The following is a 26837-nucleotide window of genomic DNA, read 5'->3' as shown; positions in this document are numbered from 1 at the left end:
AAACTGTTTTTTAATAGTGCTATACAAAGTCAAGTATGTTTCTTAAGTCTTTTGTCAGGCGGTCATTGCTAATTTAAAGCAATATATATATATGTAAAAAAAACCAACCTATAAGTACACACGTATTTATATGCATTTAAGAATCGTTAATCAACGCTACCAAAACGTGTCACTAATGCGAATGTAAAATGATTTTTATTAAATTGGCGTAATGTGGGCGAGTAACAATTGTTTTTGAAAGTTAAGTTAATAAAAATACACTTATTGAATGACATTGGCATTGAAAAAAATAAAATAAATACGCTACAAAAAATAAGTAATTACAATGAAATAAATAAAAATATTATTTTTCTACAAAAATTAAAATGCTTAAAAAAATATTCTAAAAGTATTTCGCAGCATAATTCGTATTTTACTTTATATATAATTATTAAATATTATATTTATTATAATACAAAGATAAACATAAAAGAAGGCCTTACAATTTTTTTATAAATTATTTGTAGTATATTAGACAGAGTTGTAAACAATTTTTTCATAAAAATATAGGCATCTATATCTATATAACCCAGACTATTTTTTATTAATAGTATTTGGGATATTTTACTAAATATAATTTATATATATACAAAGAATGTTATCAAGATCCAATGTGGACGGATGCTAACTAAAGCCCTGGGCAATCGCCCATCAAAATTGAGGACAGTAGGATTCTGATTATGGCGTACTGGGAACCCACAACGGATTAGTTTGACAAAGGGCTGGTGCGAGCAGCATTCTACCACCTAAGTAGGTAAGAGTGACATCTCACCGAAATGGCTGGCAGGTATATGCTGTTCTCATTTCCGTTCCGTTAAAACCCTAGCAGGTCTTAAAGTACGTTCAATGCACTTCGCCATATTTTTTGACTTCCGAGCCAATAACCTCGAAGTGGCACGCGACATCTCCTGTGGAGCCTCGAGTAACAGTGCAACCACGAAAGAAAGTGGATGGCCAGTGACAAAAAGTTTTGTCTAAAAGTAAGAAGGAAACGCAAGCAGAAGGAGCTAAAGTGGTGGAAGCACTCAAAAACACAGAAGAGAGACAAGAGAAGAATTCAGCTGCAGGTCAGAGAGCATATAATAGGCCCAAGCGACAAACAAAGGCCGTGATCATTAAGCCAACAATAGCTACGCCGAGATTCTTAAGAATATCCGTAGCAAGGTAAATCTAAAAGTAGAGAAGGTTAAGATTAAAGGGATCAGCAAAACAAAAGCCGGGGCACTACTATTGAAGCTGGAGAAGAGACAGACTAAAAAAGCCAATTTCTGTGAGGCACTCAAGAACACCATTCAAAAATCCGCAACTGTGGCCGACCTTAAACCAAAGCCTACTATAAAGACTAGAGACAGGCACTTAACCTGGGACTGCAAAGGGCCTGATAGGAAAGAGCAAATTTCTTGCATCTGTGATGCACTCAAGAACACCATTCGAAAATTCGCAACTGTGGCCGATCTTAAACCAAAGCCTACTATAAAGACTAGAGACAGGCACTTAACCTGGGACTGACCCAAAATGAGTGACTGTTTCATTGAGGGAAACGCATTTTCCACTCCCTTACCCGAAAACAAAACAATAGATAAAATCGGGTCAAGACTTGCCCTATCCCCCCATATAAGTAATATCAGGATTTTGCTTCTTATATTGTTGATGGTATGTGTGGTACCGTAATGAAATACAGAGAGCACATTTTTATAATATAAGTCCACGAATCACCCAAACTCCCATATACTAGAAGTACATATAATGATTTTATGCCGAATCTGTCGGTCAGTGTATGAGTTATTTATTTATAAATTGCTTGAAAATTCAATTGCCTGAGCAATGTCAAAGGTTTGTGCAATCAGCCCAGACCTTTTTTGCCCACAATATACATTATATAATTATTAAACTAATTTAGTCTATGACCTATAAAATAAGTTAATAATACACAAATTTGTTTGTAATTCATTCACATACATACTCATATAAATACTTAATATTTTTCGCGAAGTTTTTTAAATAAAGTTTTGCCAACACATGACTAACACCGGTATTTCTCCGGCTTTGATTCTGGTAAGTTGCAAGAGTATGAAATGTTGGGTTACACCCGAACTTAACCCTTCTTTACTAGTTTTTAGGCTCTACCTGCCTCGGTCTCTTCAAAAAACTTAAAAGCCAAAATCAACAAAAGTTTAAAGTCAAAATATGCAGCAGTTATGTGGACATCACCACATCTTGTTGCGTAATATCAAATGACGTCAAATAGGTATTATCATATGATACTCAAAAGGATTAAATGCATATGGAAGAGCCTATGGTGATTTATAGCAATATTCATTACTTTTTAATACTCTTTACCAGAATAGTATTCTATAGGCCTAGCGATAACTACAAAAAGCAGAAAAAATATCGAAAAATAACAACAAAATGTTTTTAAAAAGGCAATTAGCTTCTACTAACGTTATAGCGGTCATCCGACTTTATTTGGCTATTTAAATTAGCCTAATAAATTTTTAGTTAATTTACTTTTAACAAAAATAACAAAAACAAAAGCTGAGATGCGTGATTTTCGGGACAAGTGATTAAATCGCTGAAACGCGATTTGAAAAGCAACAACAATACTCGTAAGAAGTTTCACACTCACCTGGTAAACATTGCCGATTGTTGTTGTTGCGCTTGCGTTTGTTGTTGTTGCTGCTGTATGTTAACATGCTGTTGATGCGCATGCTGTTGTTGCTGTTGCTGGTGTGGGTGTTGCTGCTGATGATGTTGTTGCTGTTGTTGTTGCTGCTGCTGCAGCACGGCAAGCGTTGACTGCGACTGCTGATGCGGATGTTGCACTAAATGTTGCGCAACATGTTGCTGACTAACATGCGTTTGTGGTTGCTGCTGCTGCAGGTGCTGTTGCATTTGCATATGTTGCATGTGTTGCGCATGCAACGTGTGCAGATGTGGATGCGCCAGCGCATGTGTGTGTGCATGCGTATGCATCTCCGCTATGGGCGTAGGCAACATCGCCGTAGGCGTGCCTGCGCTCAACGCTGTGGGCTTCTCTAAATGTTTATCCGCGTACATTTTGTTGGTGTTTGTGTTTTGTGCTTTTCTATCTTCTAGTTGTATTAATGGGCGTTTCTGTGCTTGGTTGAACTCGTCACATTTGTAGTTGTTAAGATGTCTGTAATGATTGAATATATTTTATATATAAATATCGTTATGATTTATGTGAAAGGAAATGAATGGCACAAGCTACAATAATATTTAGGTAAATAAAGTTTGTACTATTAAAATGCTGCTAAACCTAAAAGCTAAAAGGTGGCACGTTTAGAATACCAAGAAAAATGCAAAGTCCTCCAGCAGTGTTGATTTTCTTATTGCAAACTAAAATTTCACTGTTCGATTATGATGACAATTTCAGTCCAATTTACTAACTTAGCGCAGAGTTTCGTACATGAGTTTTTTAGAAGACCTACGAAAGCATACCTGCAGCATCATAAAAAGTAAAGAAAAAATATTATTATAGATGTTTAAAATCACTAAAAAGACATTCCTAATAATTTATCATATAATACCCTAACCTGCTTCCATACACCTACTACAATGTATTTCGTCCCCGTTGTTAACTTTGCTCCGAATAAATCAATTATATTAGTAAACATATACTAATAACATGAAATGAGAATGTTTCACCAATAAAATAAGTTGTTACTAAAAATGGCTGAGAACGATCCAATCGAATGAATGTAATGTTTTCGAAATCCCATGTATGGAATATACTGACTTCCGGCTATCCACTTGACTGGGAAGTAAATCTTATGCACTGAGCAAGATAATGTCAATAAACTATGTACGAACTTTTAGATCAATATTTTACTGGAACATTGTTGTAATTGGCAAGCAGTTCAAGTGCTAAGAGTATGTGTGTTGGTTATGATGTAATTATGTGTTTTCAGCTATATTTGTTGAATTGAGGAGTGGTGAGTTTCTTTTATCCTTATATCTTACCATCTTGGTCGATATTTATATGTTTCTGTCGTATTTATCTTTTGTTTTGTCCGTCTATCTCTATACACATAGTCTAGTCCTTCAGTTTTTGAGATATCGATCTAAAATATTGCACTCATCATTTTCTCCCCAAGCAATTGCTCATTTGGCGGAACCTTATAAGCTTATATAAGACTATACTATAGCATACAGCTACAAAGTGATCGATCAAAGTCAAGCCCTTTTATGGAAAACTTTTTTATTTAAGAAGCTATCTTCACGAAATTCGACTTAGATTACTGTTCAAGGCAGCGATATATGTTAATATTTGTTCAGATCTAATCACTATAGCATAAAGCTGTCACACAAACCGACGTCAAGATAAAGATCTTTTGGAGTTTACGTTCCTTCTTGTTATTATTTTCAGCTCAATATTTGTGTTTAATTTTATCTTATCCTCATTTACAGAAAAATATCTTTTCAACAAAGTAGAACCCCAAACGTACTGAAACAAAATTCAAATACTTTAACAGAAAGATGAATGAAAGAAGCATCTCTCTTTTTCTAGAGAAATTTTGTTTCAAAAAATATATAGTGTATTTGGGACATTAGAAACTAAGTATACACCAAATTTCATGAAGGAAAAAAAAATTTCGTACAAGTTAAAAAAAAAAACCTAAGAACTAGGTTATTTAAATTTTTCAGATAAATTGTGAGGTTATGTAAAAAAGGTGTTTATACAAAAGTTGTAGATATTTTCATTACCTACAACATTGTCATATAACTTTTTCTATAGGACACGTAGTTACACCGGAATTCGAGATATACCGTTTTTAACCGTAAGAAATTCAACCACACTCTTTCTCTTCACCTCAGACCTCAGAGCGCCCGTAAATAATTTTTCCTTTAAGTTTTTATTTTATCTTTCGTTCCCATTTTGTTTCAACGTACTTTCACGTTTTGGCATTTTCAAAGGCTTCTGCACTAGTCTAATATAATAAATAAATAAAATAAACATAAATGTAATATATTATATAATAAAGAAATTGACTAATTGATAAAATTAATTTAGTTCAAAAGATAATTGAAGAAAAAATAACAAAAAAAAGCAAACAATTTTGGGTAAATTAAAGCAGCAACCCGTAGAAATGGCAAAACAAGTTCGTTGCTTAAGTCTTTCGTTCTTTTATTTTATTGCAGATATGTATGTAATCCAACCAATTTGTAATAATAACGGCGCTAGTTATTTATAAAAAAATGACTGCAAATTCAAATGACAAAATGCAACAAAATCTGAATAATACTTAAATGCCACAAATTATTACAAGCAAGTTTACAGTAAACGAAAATATAAAATTAGTGCAAAAGAAAAAAAGGTAAATTACAACAACAACAACAGAAATGTGAAAAAACAACAGTGACGGCAATTTATATCTGGTGACTTTTAAGAACAAGGCACAACAACAACAGTAACACAATAGCAACCAAAAAATATAAATAAAACTATTTTTTTCAAACAAATAATAACGAGGATACAAACAACTGCAGCAGCATAACAATGGCAGTCAGCAACACCAACAACAAACAACAATTGTTGCATACGGCAAATGGAGTGCGCGAGTGCGGAAGTGGCAAGTAGCAAAGCAGCAAGTAGCGAAGCAGCAAGCAGCGCCCAAGTTCTAATGCATTAGAATATCGTGCTCATTATCTGATTATTGTTATTATATGCCATTATGATTATATTTACGTTTTTATTGCAATGCAGATTTGCTACAAAAATAATATGTACTTGAAAATAAAAAGACAAATAAAAAACTTTTAAATACACAAAAAAAAAAATAAGCTGTATTAATAAAAGCAAATGACCAAGCACATAAAAAATTTATAGTAACTTACAGCAGGCAGCTCACTTAATGCTTAACGATTGTGGCCGCCAGCGAATGTTATGTGACAAGTGTGCTTTGCGCTTGCCACACTCCAGCTGTTGTTGCTGTTGTTCTTGCTTAAAGGACGCCTACAACACGGCGCTGTTTCAAGCTTTCATTGTTCTGCAACCGCTATAGTTGTTGCTTACATCTAAGCTTTTTTTTTGGGCACTGCGGCTGCTGTTTGCTTTTGTTGCACGGCCGCTGGCGGTCAATGCAACAACGTTGCAACTTTTTTCACTCGCAACGCTTCAGTTAACAATGACCAACAATTATTAATTTCTGTTGTCGTTGACTTTGAATTGCCTTTTGAATTTCGCATTGAATGTTGCAAATAAAAGCGCAAAAAGCAAACAAATTTATTCTGGCAAAATTGAAAGTTTTTAATGTGGCGGAAAATTGCTGGTGCTTGCATTATAAGTAGGAGATTTGTTGGTTATATATTGTATATGCATTTTGTTTTTTGGGCTAAAAGTTATGTTGGAGTTTTGCAGCCACCCAGATGTAGACGTTTTGTCGCTGTTTCATGGTTTTCTTTGCAGAAATTAATTATTATAATTTTTTTTCATTCAACTGAGTGCTTCTTATTAGAAAGAATCATTTTTTATCATAAATGGATATAAAAAGACATTTGTTCTGATATTGATCGGCCAATTTGGATAATAGCTATAAGCTATATTAGTCCGATCTGAACAATACATTCGGAAATCGTGCCAATGCCTTGGATAACAATCTATGTAGCGGCTTTAGTTTGATCGGCAGCTATATATTATAGTAATGCGATCTCAAAATTTTTTTCGGAGAATGTAGCGATGTCTTGGATAATACTTTTTGCCAAATTTCTTGAAAATTCTTCGTCAAATGAAGAAGTTTTGCATTCAAATACTTGATTCCGATCGTTCAGTTTGTATGACTGCTATATGCTATAGTTGTCCGATATTGGCGGTACCTGCTTTGTCGACGCAGCTTCTTGGTGAGAAAGGGAATTAAAAAATACAAAATATTAGACCAATATCCCGAAAACTGAGAGAGACTAGTTCGTGTACAGGCAGACAGATATGCCTAAATCCATTCATCTCGTCTCCGGTGTTTCCGTTTGGGTGTTACAAACATTCTGGCAAACTTATAAAACCCTGTTCAGGGTGTTAAAATACAAGGAAAAAATTCAAAATTTTTTATGCGAGATGTATATATGTTTGACCACTATTGCATAACAATAAATAAATTTTAAACTGGTTTAAGATGCAAAGCTCAAAAACAGTAGGTTGTAGTTTTTCGTTTTGTTTTATTTTTCAAATAAGATTATCATACGCTTAAACAAAAACCAATTCAAAATATTTCCTGGGAGTAAAATCGTATAGGAACTTCGGTTACAAAATTGCCGCGTCTAACATAACCATTCACATAAAAGCTTTGCTAATGCTTTACACATTCATAAATAAGATTTATATAGCAATTATTCCATTCTGATTACAATACAAAATATTACGAATAAAATTTTTTTTGGAATATGAAATTTTCTTATTCCTGAGCCCCAATTTATTATTTGGACATCGTTTCCAATAGCTTGGGTCTTACTCTTCTATCACATGAAACATTTATGCGAAAGATCTTGACTTCAGCCAATAGATGTCAACAGATGAGATATGTCATTTGACCACTTCGTTGGAATACTATGACCTATGTCTGTACTAGTTAAGAAAGTCATTTAGTAATTTTTAAATGTACAGATAATTGGAAAAGAGTTGCCACATGTACATAAATCTGAAAATTTTGCAGTATCAAATTTAAGGCGCTCGAAAAAAAATCCAAGACCAATAGAAGCTTCAACGAAAGTAAAACTGTTTGAAATATTAAAAAAATTTATGTCATAAAAAATTTTGTATTTACTTAAATGCAAAATATTTATTATATGATTAATTTTTTTTTTTATTATAAGCCAAACGCTACTCAACTAACATGAAAATATATCAGCGAAATTTTGCGGGTTTTTAATTAATTATTATTATTATTATTTATTATTATTTTTTTTTTGCCTGAAACCAAAATATTCTTAATAACTTTTCGTTTATTTAGGTAGAAGATCGGCTGCCGGGTCTGCAAGTTATGAAATAAAATTTAAATAAAAATTGCTATATCTTCAATGTCATTTCTGTCAACTTTAAAGCTGAATAAATACTAAAAATTATATAAATATATACATATATAATATATCAATACTAACACCGCTCCGCGTTGAGTCCGTGAGCTGTTCCTCAGCATTGCCTGATTAGCTGCTACTCCAAGCTTTCATTGTTTAACACAAAAATATTCCATAGCGTTTTCAATTTCATTTACCACCGTCACCCCCCAACTCACTTGCTTTCTATATACCTTCCCCTCGCGCAAATATACAAGTATACGAGCATTTACAAGTTACTCCCCATCAACAAGTTCGTTGCATAAGTCTTTCGTATATCTAATTAAAAGTCCAACAAAGGCAGGTAAATAACAACTCCTTACGTTTGACTGACAAATAAAATGATGCACAAAGCTGAATTATTGTGTTGCTTATCAATTATTGTAATCGTAATTCAATCGCAATTGTAAACGTACAACTACAAAAGCTTACATGAGCGCTGTTGCATACTTAACTCGCTTTACAGGCCTGTGTGTGTACGTGATATGTATGAAAGCGTATTTGTTTTGTTGAATAAGCGATAATGATGCTGATGTTATGCACGGGCGAAAAACAAAAAAGTACAACAAGACTCAGTTGAAAAAACCGATCTTGATAAATGAATATTCGAGTGAGAATAATATACATAAAACATAAGCAGGCAATAATAGAAAATTTAGATTAGAGAAAATTCTTTGATAGATGATTGGGCGAAAACCAACAAAAATCAGCAAAATACCAACAATAGAAAATAAATATAAAAAATATAGAAATGTTTAAAGTGCCTAAAGCAAGTGCGTAGTATTGATTTTATTTGAATTTAGTCTGGCAAGTAATAAATTGCATATTTTTAAGAATGAGAAATATTAATATTTTATTTGAAAAATATATTTTTATTGTATTTTTTATTTAATAGTTTTATCCACTTTATTTTATTTTATATTTTTATCTATTTTATTTTATTTTATTTATTTTATTTTATTTTTTACTTTTATTTTATTTTATAATCTTATCTTATTTTTTTGGATTACATAGGTATATTATTTTACATTAATTTTTACACCAACTCTTCATGAACTTTAAGTACTTTTACTTCCATCAAAAAATAAGTGGAATATATTTCAAAATTTTTTCCAAATATATAAAAAATATACCTTTCAACCTCCGTTATGTTCGTTTTATGTGCACATACATACATATATATCATTATATGCTGTTTTACTCTATTTCTTTCTTAATTTTAACTACAAACAATAAATAATTGCCTTTACCTTCCTTGAAGTGCGATCAATACCAATCAAATATGATTAATGATTTTTATCTATGCACAAGTACATATATACATATATACATGTGAAGCAATCTGTCAATATTTACGCATAGAACAGTCAGCATTAACGCATTAAATTTGGTTTGCGACTCATAATGATTTCTTCAATGGCAGACACGGTTTATTTCTAATAGCTCATATTCTCACAGAGAATTAAAATGAGTTAAAAAATGTTGGACATAGAATTTATAAAGCTTAGTAATGTTTTTAATACTTATTATATGTTTTTGTTTTAATATAATTTTCATTTTATTCGATTTATTTCTTTTCATCTTATTTTATTTTGTTTTTTTTTTTTGCTTTATTTTTATATTTTTAGTTTATTTAATATTTATTTATTTTATCTTATTTTATTTTACTTTATTTTATTAATATATTTAATTTTATTTAACTTTATTTAATTTTTTTTTATTCCATTTTTTATTTTATATATATGTATATATTTTTTAATTAATTAATTTTATTGTATTTATTTAGTTTATTTCATTGAAGCAATTTTTGTCTGAATTTCTAAATGTAATTTTTATATATTTATTTTTCTTTGCATTAAATCCGTTTCCTTCCATAAAAATTTGCAAACTAAAAATTCCACACCTCATTGTTGTTTTCGGAAAGTGTTAAAATATAAGAAACTCTACAATAAAAAAATCGACAGCAATTTAGTTAATATTATTTTAATTAACCAGGCAAACAGTGGATTCGTTAGCTTTTAAATGTTTCAAAACACAGGAGCGTGCTTTTATTATATTCTTGCAATGTGACTTAGCGCTAAGTAATTTAGTAAATACACTCACAAATCGAATTAGTTTTACTAAAATTAGATAGTTTTTATCTAAAATGTTATATTTTTAGAAAATTTACAAAAGGAATTCACACTTATCTGACTTTCGACGCAAAAATATAACAAGAGAATTGCTGCTAAATTTATTCATTTAGATATACTTTTTAACACTAAAATTTCAACTCTAAAAAATGAGTTACAATTTTAAGCATATTAGTCATAACAATTAAAAGTGGATGAAACGCTTACTGAACTCGGTTGGCGTAAGAAAAACTGTTCGTTCCCACGACTTTTGGGTATACATAACCGGAACGACATTTAATTTATATTCTGCCAAAAACTGTTAACTCGGCAACAGTCTTTAAATTTCGCTTTACAATTATTTATTTTTTTGACGATACATCTACAACATTTTTCAGAGTCTAAGTATGAAGCCATACGGATTTGTAATTGAACAAGAAACATCATCAAGAGCAGAGCTGTGCAATATTTATGAAACCAAAAGATAAGTACGATTTTCAACTATGCATTAATTGAATGATTTCTTCTATAAAAACTAGTATACATTTTTTTTTAAATGTTTTACAAAAATAATTTGATACCAAAATGTGAGCGATAGCCATCAGAGCACACAACGTAAGCAAAAACAAAAACTTTAAATATATTTTTCAACGCAATGACCAACAAATTCAGCAGTCTCCTTATCTTGAGAAAAACCCAAAATAAAAACCAATACCAAAAAAACAAAAACAAACGGAAAATGAAAGAAACAACAGTCAGTAGGCATATAAATAAGCCTCGAGGCATGTGAGTAGTATTCTCAAGTACTTTGTAGTACTACAAGTGCACTTTTACATTTTTGCAGGTAAACTCATCTCACTTATTTGTTTACTTATTTACTACTTATTGTGGAGCTAGAAACCAAGTATATACATTGACAACAACAACTATATAAATAAATTATAAGCATGTAAGTGGGAGAAGGCTTGAAAAAGTTTATTATAGAAATAGTTGCGAAGCGTAAATAAATAAAATTACTAACGAATATCAAAAAAGTGAATTAACTATGGTTATAAATAACACACTTGCATAATAGCAAGTTGAGTGTAACAGAAAAACAAATGAATATTAATAGAAGCGAGGAATATGTTGTCTACGATTGCCTAACGACGCCTAAGTATAAGTAAAAACTATTTTGTATGAAAAAATATTTCTGCGAATATATTATAATATAATGACAGATAACAGTTTCTATACATACCATAGATATTTCTAAAAGATCAAGATATGTAACTACACCTTACAGTTTTAAGAATTATGGCAAACTTTTCTTTTTAGACTGTATAGAATTTTTCATACCTTAAGTGTAGATTTAGAAACCAATTCAGATTTCGGAATCCCGATTTTTTTCGGATTTTCGATTTGTATACGATACGATTTCCCTTCACTTCCGTTAAACTCTCTTATACTGAGAATTATATCAAAAATTATTCTATCGATGGAATATTCCTTACATTCAAAAATATTTTTAAAAAAAATTCAACAATTTCACATATTCAGTCAACGAATTATCCAGATATTCGGATCACCTTCTTTAGAATGACAGCTTCCATTCAAAGATTTTCATACAAACTAAACAGAAACATTAAGAAACCGCGATAACAATATTAAAGCGAGAGATAAAGCTCACTTAATGTAGAAATGCTGTATAAAAAACAGAATACCAAAACCGAACTGAGACAGCGCTTGTAGTCTCTCAAAAGCAAAAGAAGGAAAAAACTTTAAAAATTTAAAAAATCATATGTACCTAAGCTAAAGATTTGTAGAAAAAACAACAACAAACCAAAAAAAAATGCAGAAAAATGTACAAAAACATTTACAGTTGGCTCCAGACACAATCATAGATCACACAAATGACACTTGAAACGTCAAATCGATGTCGATGAGGTTACTTGAAAAAGAAGCGCTCCTCTGAATATGAGTAACTGCGCAGACAGGCCTCATTTATATGAATACATATAAATACATTTACAACAAGTACATGCTTCGGTATGCTACTTGTATATATTTATCTACACATTTATGTGTATACTTGTAGTTAGCTAAATTGATGCATATAAATTTGAGCCAATGTGAACTTTCCTCTTCTAACGGTAAACGAATGTAACTATGGAAGAAATACTGGGATGCTTCAATGTATGTACTTATGTATTTACATATTATATTATATAGAACTTTAACGTAGCTCAAAACTCTTCAAATGCACTGCTTTATGGAAGATCAAGGTCAGACTTTCCATAATTAGATTTCTGAAATATTGGACCTTCAGTCCAGTAGAGTTCTAGAGATGAAAGTGTGTTAAAGACAGCTACAGAGTAATAGAGATATACAGGTGTTCAATAATTCACGGATGAGTCTATATACACTGGGTTATTATCTAAAATAGAATTTCGAAGTTACAAAATTTAGTTGGAGTAGAAAAGTCATCCCTAAATGATTTGGGAGAGCTTCTTTTACTCCTTACAGGACGAGTGTTGCTTAATTTTCATACAATTAACTGCTGTTAAGAGGAGCAACATTGAGAAGTACATAGCAAGTGCTATCGTTTTAAAGGTCTTCAACTACATCATAGTCGTAACTAAAAAATCTTGTTACCTTGATATACAAGTATGCTAAGAAAATATCTAATGCCCTTTTTTCTCATAAAGCATAACTATCAGTTCCACTAGAATCAAAAACAAAAATGTTCAGTCCAAAGAAGGTCAATAGGATGATAACAATAATTATAACCATCGTTATTTGTCAGAGAATCTATATGTACTCAGCCTTACAACATAGACTCTACATTGATCTGGCCATCAATTCGAATTATATTGTTATTAATTTTCAGATTTACAAGTAGACTATCCAGATTCTATTCCGATTTTAATAAAGTGTCCTTCCTACCGCCGTAACGAAATTCGTCTTGCCCTTATTGTAACATCTGGCGATTTAAGATCCCGTAAATGTGCACTTAGATGGCAATTCATGCTGAGCATGCTTCAATTTGCCTCTTGAAAGTTCCACTATGATGGACATTTCGGTTATGTTTCAGCCTTAGCTAAATATGATAGAACATTTCTTTAATAACGAAAATAATAAATATATACTTGGAAGATATTTTTTCTCAGCGAGAGGTTATTTCTTGCTCCATACCAATATGTATTGAAGATCTTTTGAGCGCCAAGTTCCATAAACATACTGTCAGCCATCTCAATGATCTCAATTGGCCATCTTCGGTCAGTGTTTTGGAGGAATTAGACTTTTTGTGGGGCGCTTTGAAATGTCAATCTTACGCAAAGAATAATAATTTATTGAAACTCTGCAAATATATTTTTGGTGATCCAAGTAAAAGCAGGGAGGGAGTACCGAACAATAGCGGCAGGTCGGTGGCGATTCGTGATCTTAATGGACGTTCTGGGGTCTTAATCTGAATACTTTTCCGCAGCTATGGTACTAGAATAAAGGAAAAAAGTGTAAAAATTAAGAGCTTTTGAAAAAAAATCGATTTTTGACTATTTTTTGGTTACATATTATTTTTTAAATCAACAAATTTCAATTTCTCCTGTTAAAAATGTGTAAAAAACAACTCATGACGGTTCTTTAGTTGTTGCGCCTTGCAGGCATCCCAACAACTCGAAAAACGTGGTTTCGAGATAAGTGCATTTATGGTACGTCAGGCCGAGGTGAACCAGCGCGGTTGACACCACTCCACCAAATTGCCGATAAAATTCGTAATTTAACAGATTTTAACTACTTAACTACTAGCCTAATTTTGAGAGCGTATATTTAGAACAAGAGTCTATCTGAATATGCAAAAAAATAAAAAGCGATTTCGTTGCTCTCACAAGTTAAAAACTCCCTTAAATATTTTGCGAGTTATACGCGATCTACGACGGCACTAAACAAAACCGATCCGACACTACTGCAGGAGTTACGGCCTTCTCACTGAATGTAACCTAAAAAAATCTCTATTAAAAGATATTGTACGCACAATGACCTACAATTGAAAAAAATTTAAACTTGCCGTTTTTGGAAAACAGTTGAATTTTACCCAAAATTTTTGGTCGTTGCAAAAATTTGATTTTTGATAAGATCAAAAAACTGGCACGTGATTGGATATTTGTATACAGAACGTACAGAAAAAATTTATAGTGATCGGGTCATATGTCTACTAGTAACCACCTTAGCCAATTCGAAAAATGTAATTTTAAGAGTTGGCTTGAAGAAAAACGCTTTTGAACTGTTGAAACTGAATTGAACAATGAGTTAGAAGCGCATAAATCAAAAACTATTTGTGATAACGATTTAAAAATTAGGTATGTTATTTTTAAAGGTAAAACATAAGAAATTATTAAAAAAATCGATATTTTTACAATTTCACACTAATTGTGCCCCTTAAGGTTAAGCGTTTCAAAACCCCTGTTGAACAATGCAATCAAAGTCAAACTAAATTTTAAATTATATTAACCTTCAAATACTTCCCCTCTGTTGCTTTTACACTGTACAACAATTCATACACATATGCATATGTGTATGTGATTAAAAACAGCCCAAATTCATCTCAAATTCAATGTAAACGCCGACACCACACACTTAGATAAACCGCTTATCGTTAATTTATTTATCAAAGTTTGTCATACCGATAAATCTGATTTTAAATAACAGTTTACACATGCAATTTCACACTTACAACTTAAACAAATAGCTTTAATAAAAGATATGCACTTACACACACACGCGCACGCGGAAATGAAAAATGAAAACGTAAAAATTAAATAAAAATGTGGAGTAAAATAAATGAGAGTGTAAGCAAATAATGTATGTGTATACAAAGGTACGTATATGCATTTGCCATATATATATACATACTTGAATATATACAAACAAAAGTATAAAAATAAACAGTTATAATTATTTGCTGATGTGCGCGCATTTAAGTATGTAAAGTATTTGTATTATATGAAATCAAATGTGTAGTTATGTCTTTAGCTGTCTTGCCGTGTCTACCTGCATGCACGTGTGTGTGTGTGTGTATGTATATATGCAAGCAGTGCATAAGAAGTATGCATACATATTTACAAAGTAATTAGCATAATGTCTTATCGTCAACCAGACGGATGGTAAGTGATATATATGGAAATAAGTAAATAAATATACGGGTACATATGTATATATTACGTGTATGTATTTACGATATGTATATACATACATATGTAATATGTGCGTGTATACCTTGCCTTACAACAACATGATGTCAGCATGGAAATATTTCAGCTGTACTACAACCAAAAAAAACATATAACAATTATACAACAAAAATAACAGCACATATATTCTCTCATATATAAATATCTGTATAAATACAATAATATATATGTACATATGTAAAATTATATATCTATAATATTATATACGCGTTCATGAACAGCATTTCGCTAGCAATAAAATGTGTGTTGCATGCAGGCATTTGTCTATTGCATTATTGTCAATTTGTTTGCTTATCTCTGTCGCACTGTTCAACGCGTTCATTTCATTTGTCTTTAATTCAATTAAAATTGACAAAAAGCGTTGGCAAACTAATTGAAAGCCTGGCAAAAATTAAGTGTCGCACATTTATTTTCCCGTACATGTGTGTGTGTGTATGTGTCATGCAAATTGAGTGCCGTTAAAGCTCAATTGAGCGCGAAATCGAGTTGTCGTTCTGTTATCTTTTGATTTATCAATTGAATTGGCAGCAATTTAAATTGCTTTAATTTTGTATATGTGTTAATGATGCGTTTTTTAAAAAAAAAAATGTATGCCCAATATATATATATGCACATATGTATATATATTTTAAATAACATTTTTTTTTTGCAAATTTGCTGTTACAAAATTTTTTTGTGGTTTCAAATATATATTTATAATAATATTTTTAATATACTCAAATTTAATTGTTAAAATTTGTATTAATTAGTGTACTGGCAAAAATTTATATTAAGTTCAAATTTTAAGTACTACAAAAAAATTGATTTTTAGACTCTGGTAACATCTTGCCACAGTTTAGTAATTTTTTTGTTTAATTTGTTACTCTAACGGTAAATTATAAAGACAAAATATTTTTACCTTTTATGCATATGTTGTAAAATAATATTCATATATAGAACAATCGCCCTGGAACAAAGTCCATTACATTTCAACCAAAACCAGCACTCCTACAGAGCTGGTAGATCCACGGGCACTGCTCTGTATAGTCTGTTTGCCGTTTTCCGCTTTTCTAGACATGGAAAGAGCATTCGCCAACATACCTCCCATTCTAGTGTTATCCGAGCACTGGAAATGAGACAAGTTAATACACCCATCATATGGTGGGGAAGTGCGGTTTTCAGAACGAGGTTCGCTGAAACCAATATAGGCTCATGTAGCATCTAACTGGGAATGACAAAAAAATGGACTCAGGGAAGAGTGATGCCAGTTTTGCTGTGTAGCCTAATTGTATATAAGCTTCTGGATTATTTCACCTCCAATGGCATTTGGGACAAGGCAATGCAAATGACATTGGCAATAAAGCAGGAGTGAAATTTGAGAACACTTTATGAGACTTCAATCAAAGATTACTTACCCTACCAGAAAGATGGTGCACAAATGTTGAGCTTAACATGAACCCATCAAAAACTGTCATCATGCTATTTACATAAAGAAAATCCTAACGCTCAATGGAGTGGAAGTGACTAGGGTTGAGGAAATAAAATATCTAGACTGATACTTAGGTGCAAAATAGCACATAGACACCTTGATTGCAAAAGCCATTAAGGCATTAATGGTGATTTCCGGCTGCTATTCTGAAGTCTTAGCCTTAGAATATATAGTATATTGTCAATTTCTCAAATGTCAAAATTTTTTAGTATAGGTCAATATCTTCTTCTATAATATACTACTTATATAACGAGTATACGAATTTAAACTTCTCTTTAAGTGGATATCTCAGGTAATTTGTGAAGAAAGTGAATAAAAAGTGTGTTTTGGCTCTTGCCATAAATTAAACAGATTTTTTATAATACACACTTTAGAATACTTTAGTGCATTTGGTGTGCAAGAATTCAGTTTCGTCCAAATTTTGTTCATTAATCAAATTCAATAGATCTTCTTTCATTTTTCTTTATAATAAATTATTTAGTTTAAGTTTATATTTGATTTAATTTATTTTTTATTTTTTTTTTTTTTATTTTAATATATTTTTTTCTTAGTTTTATTTTTATTTTAATAATCATTTGTTATTAATTACCCACCTTTTTTTGTAAAGATCAGTGTTTTAAAAACTTACTTCTATTAACTATTTTTCATGCTCAATTTTGCCAATTAGATCTAATTACAACTTTTCTGCTATGACTTTAGACTATCTATGCTCACCTTTGTACACTCAATCATTTCAGTTTTCATTATTTTTTTGCTTTGCTAATAATTTGATTACAATTTGTTTGCTTTTAATAGCGAAATGAATCATTATCACGCCAATAATCTTATCTCACACTTCTACAACAGCAATTAAGCAAAGTAAACGCCTGGAAAATGCTGGGCGGTACAGGCAATGCACGCATACGCGTGAAAACCAAACAAATGATTGCAATTAGTGAACCAGAAAATGGCAAATGATATAAATTTTTGTAGAAAATTAAAATTTTAATTGGTTTAAATTATAATTTATAATTTCCATTTAAATCAATATCTGAAAATTTGCCACGATTAACATTGTTTAATTGCATATTTTAATTTTCTATTTTTTTGTAAGATTATTTTTTTTTAAAAGAGTTTATACTCATTCACAAGTCAGAAGAAACACGTTTTCTTTTTTTGTGGATTTTAGTTAAAGAGGAATCTTATGTATCAAATAAATAAAAAATTATGCATTTATAGCATTGAATGTACTTTAATAATCGGTGATTCATTTTGAAAAATTTTGGATTTCCTCGATAACGTAACTGGTTTCTAGGAGCAACGCCGAAAAAAGGTGTCTGGCGGTGAGGAGGATTTTTCTGCTTAAAATTATCTCAAAACAAAAATTTAAAACAATTTTTTTATAATTATAGATGAATACAAGCAATGATCGAGCGTTTACTCAAAATTTAGACTTTTGACAAAATGGCAACTTATCAAAAAAATTCGTTTTTTATTATAAAATATACACTTCAGAGAAGCAAAAATATCGAATTTATTATCAAAAATCTTAATTCGTCGATCATTAGCAGACAAATTTATTTAAAAAGTCGTGTCGATGCAAGTCAATCGGTACAACCACTCGGGAAATATTTTCCATACTGACTCTGAAAACAGCGTTTCGATAAAAAGGCACCTAAAGCTTTGGAAGCCGGTAACACTTAGTTAATGAAGTCTCACAAATTCAGTCATATTTCAAACTATTTGCCGAATCAACTTGAAATTTTCTGAGAATTACTTTTCTGAAAATTACTTTAAATTTTATACATTTAAACCTTTTTTCTTTTTATCCAATCTTTCTTTTAATTATTCTTATAAAATAATTTTGCTTATTTGTTTAAATTGCACAAACTATTTTTAAATAAAAATTAATTTACATTTTTATTTTTAATGAATTTTATAATTAATTTTTAATAATTTTATTTTATATTAACATTTCCATGCTTTAAATACTTTTAGACTTCGTTTAAACTTCAATTTCTTTTTTAATTTGATTGATTGTCCACATCGCCCATTAATTGATTAAGTCATTATATTTACACTGCTTTTTTTTATTTCATACTATGTTTCAACTTTTTCGCCATAAAATCTTACAACTAACTACATTTGACGTCGCGCACAGCTTGATGCTACTGCCGCCGTCGCTACTTTACACCTTCCACACATGCCCACATATACTTGCATGTATATCACACATGTTCCCGCATTGGCAACCCACAGCACACGCACACACAGGAACATGCGCGCAGCTTCAGTTATCACAGCGCAGCGGCGGCCACAGCGAGTGATTGATTGATCATTAACTGCCTGCAATTGCCACTGTCAACAGTTTGACACCAACATTAGCTACAGTTATGCACACGCACACACTTAGCCACATGTGCACTTATGAGTGCTCACTTGTTCACATATGTGTGTGTAATTCAGCACTCACTGCACTTGCCGCATTGTTGGCTTCACTTGGCTGCCGCCTTTGACAAAAGACTCCAGCTGCGAACTCGTTGTGTTCACGCGTGTGTGTGTGTGCAAATCGCACTGGTTGCATATAATTGCAATCAAATCAAAGCATTCAATGCCTTGTGCTCTGTGCAATGCCGCCTACATGGTGTTAATGCGATTTACATTCTTGTTGTTTTTGGTGTTTTACTTAGCTTCTATATGATTATTATAAATTGCAGTTTTTCAATGAAATGGCTGCATCGCAGATACACTTGCAATCATTGCAATTTTTTTTTGCTTTATCATTTTTATTTTTTTTTGTTTTTATCATTTTTTTTTTTTTTTTTTATTAATTCAACACCTAAATACGCCAGAGACATTAAATTTTACATATAGGATTATAAAAGAAGACTTTATTGGAGCCGTGGTAAAAATGTGACTTTGGCGTAGCACCGTCCACATTTAGGGGAATTCACTTAAACAAGCTACTCAAACAATTTCAACCAAATTTGGTAGATAACACTATCCTGACAGTGCTATGTTACGTTGAGAAAATCGGACTACAACCATGCATACTTTCCATATATCAAAATTTTAAATTTTGATGTAGTGCCTTTGAGGTATACCATCTCAATTCTAAAAATTTTCAAAATCGGCATATAAATTTTCAAACCCACACATACCGAATATGTCAGTATGAGAGACATATTATTATTGAAATTCGGAGAGAATTTTTCTTTGAAAATAATATAACCTTGTATCACAAATGATTTAAATCAGGTCAATACTTCCCTTGACCCCCATAAGCCTAATATAAAGATTTTGAACTTCCAGTTGACTTTACTTTACTAAAACTTACTTTAGCCCCCATATAACTCATATTAACGATTTTGAAACCTGCGGCTCACTTTACCTCATATATATGTTTAGATTTACATATACAATTACAAAATTGCTTGAAAATAAGTTCTCAAGTATACCTGAGCAATGTCAAAAGTTAATGCAATCAGCCTTCGACTTCTAAGCCCCCAATGATTTTAGTATAGTTTTCGCTGACGGAAAGTAAAATATAGTAATAAAACTAAGTGAGTATTCGACCATTAAAATAAATTAATATGATATCAAATTTAATTGTAATCTATTTATGAAATTAGCCCTTCCTTACTTGTTTCATTTTGTATTTTTGAAAGTAGGGGTTTGATTGCAAACTGCTGCTTTTGTTTCCAGATCTCTGAAGTCCGTCCCGTAATGTCTTTAGAGATATATCTAATCCCTTTTTAAACAAAATATTCTCAAAAAGTTAAACAATTGCTTTGTCCTCACTTTTAAATGTCACGTGAAGAGGTAGAATACTGGCTTGGCATTTATATTTCAGTTTCTCCATAATGCTGAGATCACCTCTTCACAAATTGTACAATTCGTCTTTAAATGATTTGTAGTTTTTAATAGTACATTTGTGACCTTTAGGATGTTTCGTTAGAAAGACTACTTCAAAACGTTTTTTTATACTGAACACTAATTTTTCTAATGCAAAAGAAAAACGTTATATTTTGAGCACACTGTATATAGTTTATAGGGTCTCTGACGATTCCTTCTTGGTGTTACAAACTTCGTGGCAAATTTTAAAACATATTTAACTACATTCAGCTACCCTAGGAGCGAAAAACGTTCCATATTTTAAGTTTATTTTTATTTTTAATTATCAAGAACAATCAATTGGATAAATTATACGAGTATATACTTATTTTGATGGGCTAATTTTTTCCCATATTGAACTATTAATTAGTTGAGTTGGGTAGAGCGTCTTAATGAAGTATGGAGCTTCATTCAAAAGTTAAAGGGGAAACAAAAAAAAGATAGAAACGTAAACTTATATCTTAAACTACGATTATAGTTCCATTTCATTAACAGAAATTCTTCTAAACATGTTTATTTAATTATTTTGGGACATAAAAACAAATTAGGAATTTATAAGTACCACCTGATATTAGTTAACATATATGGCCGCTAGGACAAGTTTTCACCCGATTTTATCCATTTTATCCAAAAAGATACATTGTTATTAAAAAAAATCGCACTTACAGTTTCATAAAGATAACTCACATATTAACCGATATTTGCGATATAAAGTCAGCCGGAAGTTGAAAAATATTTGTATTAGGTATATGGGGACTAAAGAATTTATTGATCCTATTCAACCATTCCTATTTGGCACACCGGCATATTATTATTAGATAAGGATTCCCTCTGAGTTTCTATTATATAACAGCCAGATTGACTGATATTTTCGATAAAAATGTCGCAATAGGAACTGGGGTTCAAATATTCGGTACCTGGGGCCTTGAGCAGGTTTGGTTCGATTTGGAGAAATTTTGATCATCAGCTGGCACACTTCAAAGGCAATATGTATTTGAGCAAAATTGTATCCCTATACATTTATTGGTGCTTAGTTTGTGTACTGGAAAGTGAAAGAATCATATTGAATTTAAAATTGTGTTATATGAGAGGGTGACGTGGTTGTAGTCTGATTTTTCCACATTTCGACATAAAATTGTCAGAATAATGCTACCACCGAATTTTATTGAAATCGGTTAGGCAAGTTTCTAGATAAATGTGGGCAGTACACGCCCATCGTCAAATTTTGACAATGGTGCCTATAAGCCCTCTCTTATGATCTCTGGTGCAAAATTTAATGTTCTGACGTATTTATTTATTGATTTTTTTAGTAATTTTAGAGTGAATGTGGTTATAATAGCTTGAAAGGTTTAGGAATTACGTACATTAAACCTCTAGAGATCGGAGCCACTTTTTCGGAATTTTCAGCCTACAAGTATCACAAGTGCCAAATCACAGTTTTGGCATTTTGTAGGCGTGGCAATGGTCCGATTACGCCCATCTACGAACGCGTCCTTAGATTTTTCCAGGGAACATTTGTACCAAGTTTCATCAAGATATCTCAATTGTCACTCAATTTATCGCTCGCAAGGACGAAAGGACGGACAGATGAACGGACGGTCTAGTCATCCTAATCATTTATACACATAACTCAGTAACTACTCGATTACTTTTAGGTGATACAAACAATCGTTAGGTGAACAAACTTTTATACTCTGTAGCAACATGTTGCAAGTGTATAATAAATTTCAAATTTCTAATCACAAATACCGTATTGAAAAAATAAAAATCAATTTTTAATTTCAAGTTTATATTTAAATGAAAAAAAAACTGCTTTTGAATTTAGATTATTCCCGCACGCCTATTTTATACTCTAAGTTTCTATTTTTTTATAAATATTTATGTAAATAGAAAGAAAGCTAAAAAGCGCGCTGTATTTTTCAGAGAAGAGATTTTTTCCAATAAATAGTTTGCAGTTTAAAAACGAAACGCAATTTTTTGGAACAATTGCTTTATTCAATTAAGAGGAAAAATTTTAAAGAAAAATATATCGGCGAAACAAAATCGCTTAGTGTGAGGCTCACTCGCAAATACTGTTCTGGTTAAAATACATTAAAAATGCTTTGACATAATACATTTTTTAAATATTAAACAAATATATTTTCATATATATGCCATTTTTCAAATATTTATGACAACACATAAATAAGTAATAAGTTATTTTATTTTGTATAAATTACGCCTTTGACTATTATTTATTGTAGTGGAAATTACAGCAGAGTCTATAATAAAGACATTTCTTAACAAATAATGCTTCAATCCTTAGCAGAAAATTATATATTGTTTCGTTTCAGTAATTAAAATTGCATTAATTTCTTCAACACTTGTAAAATCAAAAAACGTATTAGCCCAAAAATGCGGCGTTAAAAGGCAATACAAACTAAACGCATTTCAAAAAAACAAACCTAAAAATTTAAACTTTCACTATATTTTAATGTGAGATTACTGGAAGCATTTAGCAAAATTTTAGATATGTAAAAAAACAATATATTGAATAAGCACCTATAATTACCTATAAATCACTTGTATTGCTTTATGCACATTGTATTATTTTTTCATTAAACTTTGCACTTGAATATGCACTTGTTTTTGTTTTTTTCTTATTCTTATTCTTATGTAACCTTACATTTGGAGCACAAACACAACATTCGATATTTTTGCACAGTTTTTTTTTACCAATAATTTGATGTACATAAATGCTTTTTTCTTAATATAAATATAAATATATATTTCTTATTCATATATATTTTTTTTTTAACAATATTTTTCTACCAACTTTTATTCAAATTTTGGATAATTTAATTCATACACTTTTTGCTCGAAGCACCGTTTCTTAGTATTTCCGCTATCACTGCACGGCAAAACGATTTTACATACTCGCTAAATGTCAACACAAGACGTTCTTATCTTAAAGGCACTCATTTTATTTGCCATAACTCAAATCCGCTTCTTTTCCTTTTGGCCAACACCAATCACTCTGTCACTCTCAGCACAAATGTGATCCTTTGAGTGCAACACGAATGCGCATACTACTTCGGTGCACGAAATGTATTTGTATTTTTCGAATCGTTCTAATCGGCGTTCGCAGCACACCGACTGCTTGCGTTCAAAACTCGTCACACACTACCGACACGAACGCGCGAAGAAAGCAAAGCTGCCACCAAAAAGCAGAGCCAAAGCGCTGAACCGGCAACGATAAGACCGGCGAGAACCCTTTAACTGGCGCAAAAGAGGCGAGCAAGTACATACATACATACAAACAGAACAGAACAGCGATGAACGTAACTGCAGACGAAGAAGAAGCAGCAGAACAAGCCGTTGAAGGAGACGAAGAAAAGCAGTCAGCAGCGCATTGGCAGGTAATGTATGTGAGTGAAGAATGCCAGCGGCGGAAGTTTTGAGCCAACCACATGTAAAACTACTGCCACTTTTGCCGCTGCTCTTGTTGTTGCTGTTGCTGCTTCTCAAATTTTCTTTATTTTTTTTTCTTTGTATTTTTGTTTGTTTGTTATTACACTCTTATTTGTTTGCACGGCTTTTCAACTGAATTAGTTTCTATTTGCTACACACACACGCACATTAAAACGCACACCAATCTCGTAAAACGCACGCGCATTTGCTTGTCTGTTTGATTTGTTCGCCAGTAATCCTCTACCGACGGGCGCGCGACTTAAGCGCTTATCATGGCGCACTCAAGTGTTGTGAACACGAAATAACGACGGCGAACCACACGCACTGTTCAAGTCCAATTTAATTCAAACAGCGCTAGTCCCCAAGCAAGTGCGTTACGCTGCGACGGCTAAGCGATCCAGTCGTTTGTGCATACGCGCGTACATATTTAATACCAAATACTAACTGTTATAGCATGCGCGCGCATTCACCAGAAGCTACAATAGAACTTTAACGGCGTAGCGAACGACGAACAATAACGAAGTAAACACTGAGTTAGCGAGCTGAATAGTAGAAGCACCGCTGGTCGCAGCAAAAGAAAATGCAAATTCAAAAAAACCAGTTCGCGTTAGTGTGACGAGACTGCAAGCAAATAAGAAGCGAGCAGCTTATATGTGTTGCGCACACATGTGTTTATGTGTATGTGACTTTAACACCCACTCAGCGATGTGTGCGCACACATACACACTCAACGCGCGCGCGCACATTATTTAAAGCCATTGCGGTGGCGGCGCGCTACGGCAACTCCCACTTTTTGTTTAAGCCAGCGCGCAACTGAGCGAAGAGCGCCACAGTTTGCAGTTGTGCTTACGTCGTTTACGTTTGCTTGCGTGCGTGCTTACGTCGCGTAAGCTTATTGCTGTTTGACTTTCAGCCGCGCTCACTCTCAACTCGTTCATACATACACATGCACGCCACCAGTTTATTACGCGCGCTCACTTAGTTCGTTGTGTGCGTTTTTATCGCGCTGCTGATTGGTTGTTGTGGCTTGCGCTTGACTAACTGGTTGCTTGATTTACTATTATGATCATAATCGTTGTTTTTTTTCTGTATAAACTTGTTTCTTTTTGTTGTAAATAGTATCAGTAAGTTGTTGAAGTTTTTTTTCCTGTTAATAGTTGCGCCCACTTTGTTCTTGCCAAATCATTGCCATTTTTCTTGATTTTTCTATTGTTTTATTTGTGCTCCCCCGCGCGGCGCATTTCGTTTTGCCTAATTAACATAAAAGGCGTGTTGGTTTTATCTGGAAACTATTATTGTTATATCAGCTATAAATCAGCGAAACAAGTTTGTGAATTATGTAAAATATTTTAAAGCCTAAAGATCGGAAAATAACAATAAATAAATGCAAACAATAGTAGAATATGGTATGCGCTGAGCTTTGTTGCTTGCCAATATTTATTTTCAGACATACATATGGACATATATGAAATTCTATTACGGTGCCGTTATTTATGGCTTTTATTTCAAAATATTCTTGGGAAAGTATATATATATACTGATACCTATAATGATTTATATGAGGAAAAGAAACAACGGACAACTGTACATTAATTAAATACAATTAATAATTTATATAATTTAAACCTTATACCAAATTCTATATTTACACCTCTATTTTTAGAAGGCTGTAATCAAGCAATCCTGCAATACTAGTGAATCACTGAGACATAGAGCGTTAGAGTCATAAAATATTATTGTACATTTACCATAAATGATCAGAGCTCGAAGTTTGGAGATACCTTAACTTCATTTGACACACATGTGTATTTTTGTTGAAAAAATTATTGAATCAAGCGAATGAAATGGCTGTAGTGAATGTTAGTAGTGTTCTATCACTCAAAAAGGTGATGCAATATCACAGTATACTTCAAGAGAATATTTTTGACAGTTGAGAGTATTGTTATTTTAGGTTAGGTCGTAGGGTTGATGCAAAATCGATGAATCTCACTTGGCTAGATATTTGTGCTTTGTGTTATCCATAAACTGATAAAAGTGGGTCGCCAGAACCTCTTAGATCGACGAAGCGTTTTGAGCTTACAACAAATTTTTTAAGGCGGTTAATATCAATCGCAGCCACTTTGCTAGATTCTATAAAGGTGTATCTACCGAGATATTTCAATCTAATCCTGGTAAAAGCCGGACAATAGAAGAGGAAGTTCGACCCCGCCTTCCTCCACACAACAACTTAAGCAACAAACCACCGACAAAATATTTAGCCATACCGCGTGTAAACCTGTTGAAGAGTATCCAGTCAGAATAACTACCATTGTGACAAAATTTGACTTTGCTAAGAGCCAGTAGGACATCTTACGGTTCACTCTGGACCAGAAGCATCTCGCAGTCGTACAAGTTCTGGTGGTTGATCAGCACTTGGTGAGCTCACGGGAGAACCTGGGAGTATTGTCGTAATAATATAAATTATTTCAGTTTTTTCGCAATGATTTTTACTCCAATTTTCTTCAAAATACTAAAAACTGCATTCGAATTGTACGTTGCACCACAAACTCGATTTTTTAGATTTAAGTTTATGAACCAGTTTCGAGTGTTTTTATTTGCCTA

The 26837-nt window shown here is 32.2% G+C and overlaps 1 protein-coding gene across 1 annotated transcript in view; it reads right to left on the bottom strand.

Annotated features, from left to right (window-relative positions):
* dysf (neuronal PAS domain protein dysfusion) overlaps positions 1–24736 on the bottom strand; it is a 140089-nt gene extending 115353 nt beyond the window's left edge. Inside the window, exons 1-2 of the mRNA XM_070108344.1 lie at positions 23338–24736; positions 2666–3196 (exon numbers count right to left, since the gene is read on the bottom strand). Coding sequence (XP_069964445.1) covers positions 2666–3096 — 431 coding nt within the window. The 5' untranslated portion in view covers positions 3097–3196; positions 23338–24736. The remainder of the gene's footprint in view (positions 1–2665; positions 3197–23337) is intronic.
* Between the last annotated feature and the right edge of the window lie 2101 nt (positions 24737–26837).

The sequence above is a fragment of the Bactrocera oleae genome, chromosome 2 (genome assembly GCF_042242935.1).
Source record: "Bactrocera oleae isolate idBacOlea1 chromosome 2, idBacOlea1, whole genome shotgun sequence".
In the NCBI taxonomy this organism is placed as follows: Eukaryota; Metazoa; Arthropoda; class Insecta; order Diptera; family Tephritidae; genus Bactrocera; species Bactrocera oleae.
This window is presented reverse-complemented; position numbering and strand designations above follow the sequence as displayed.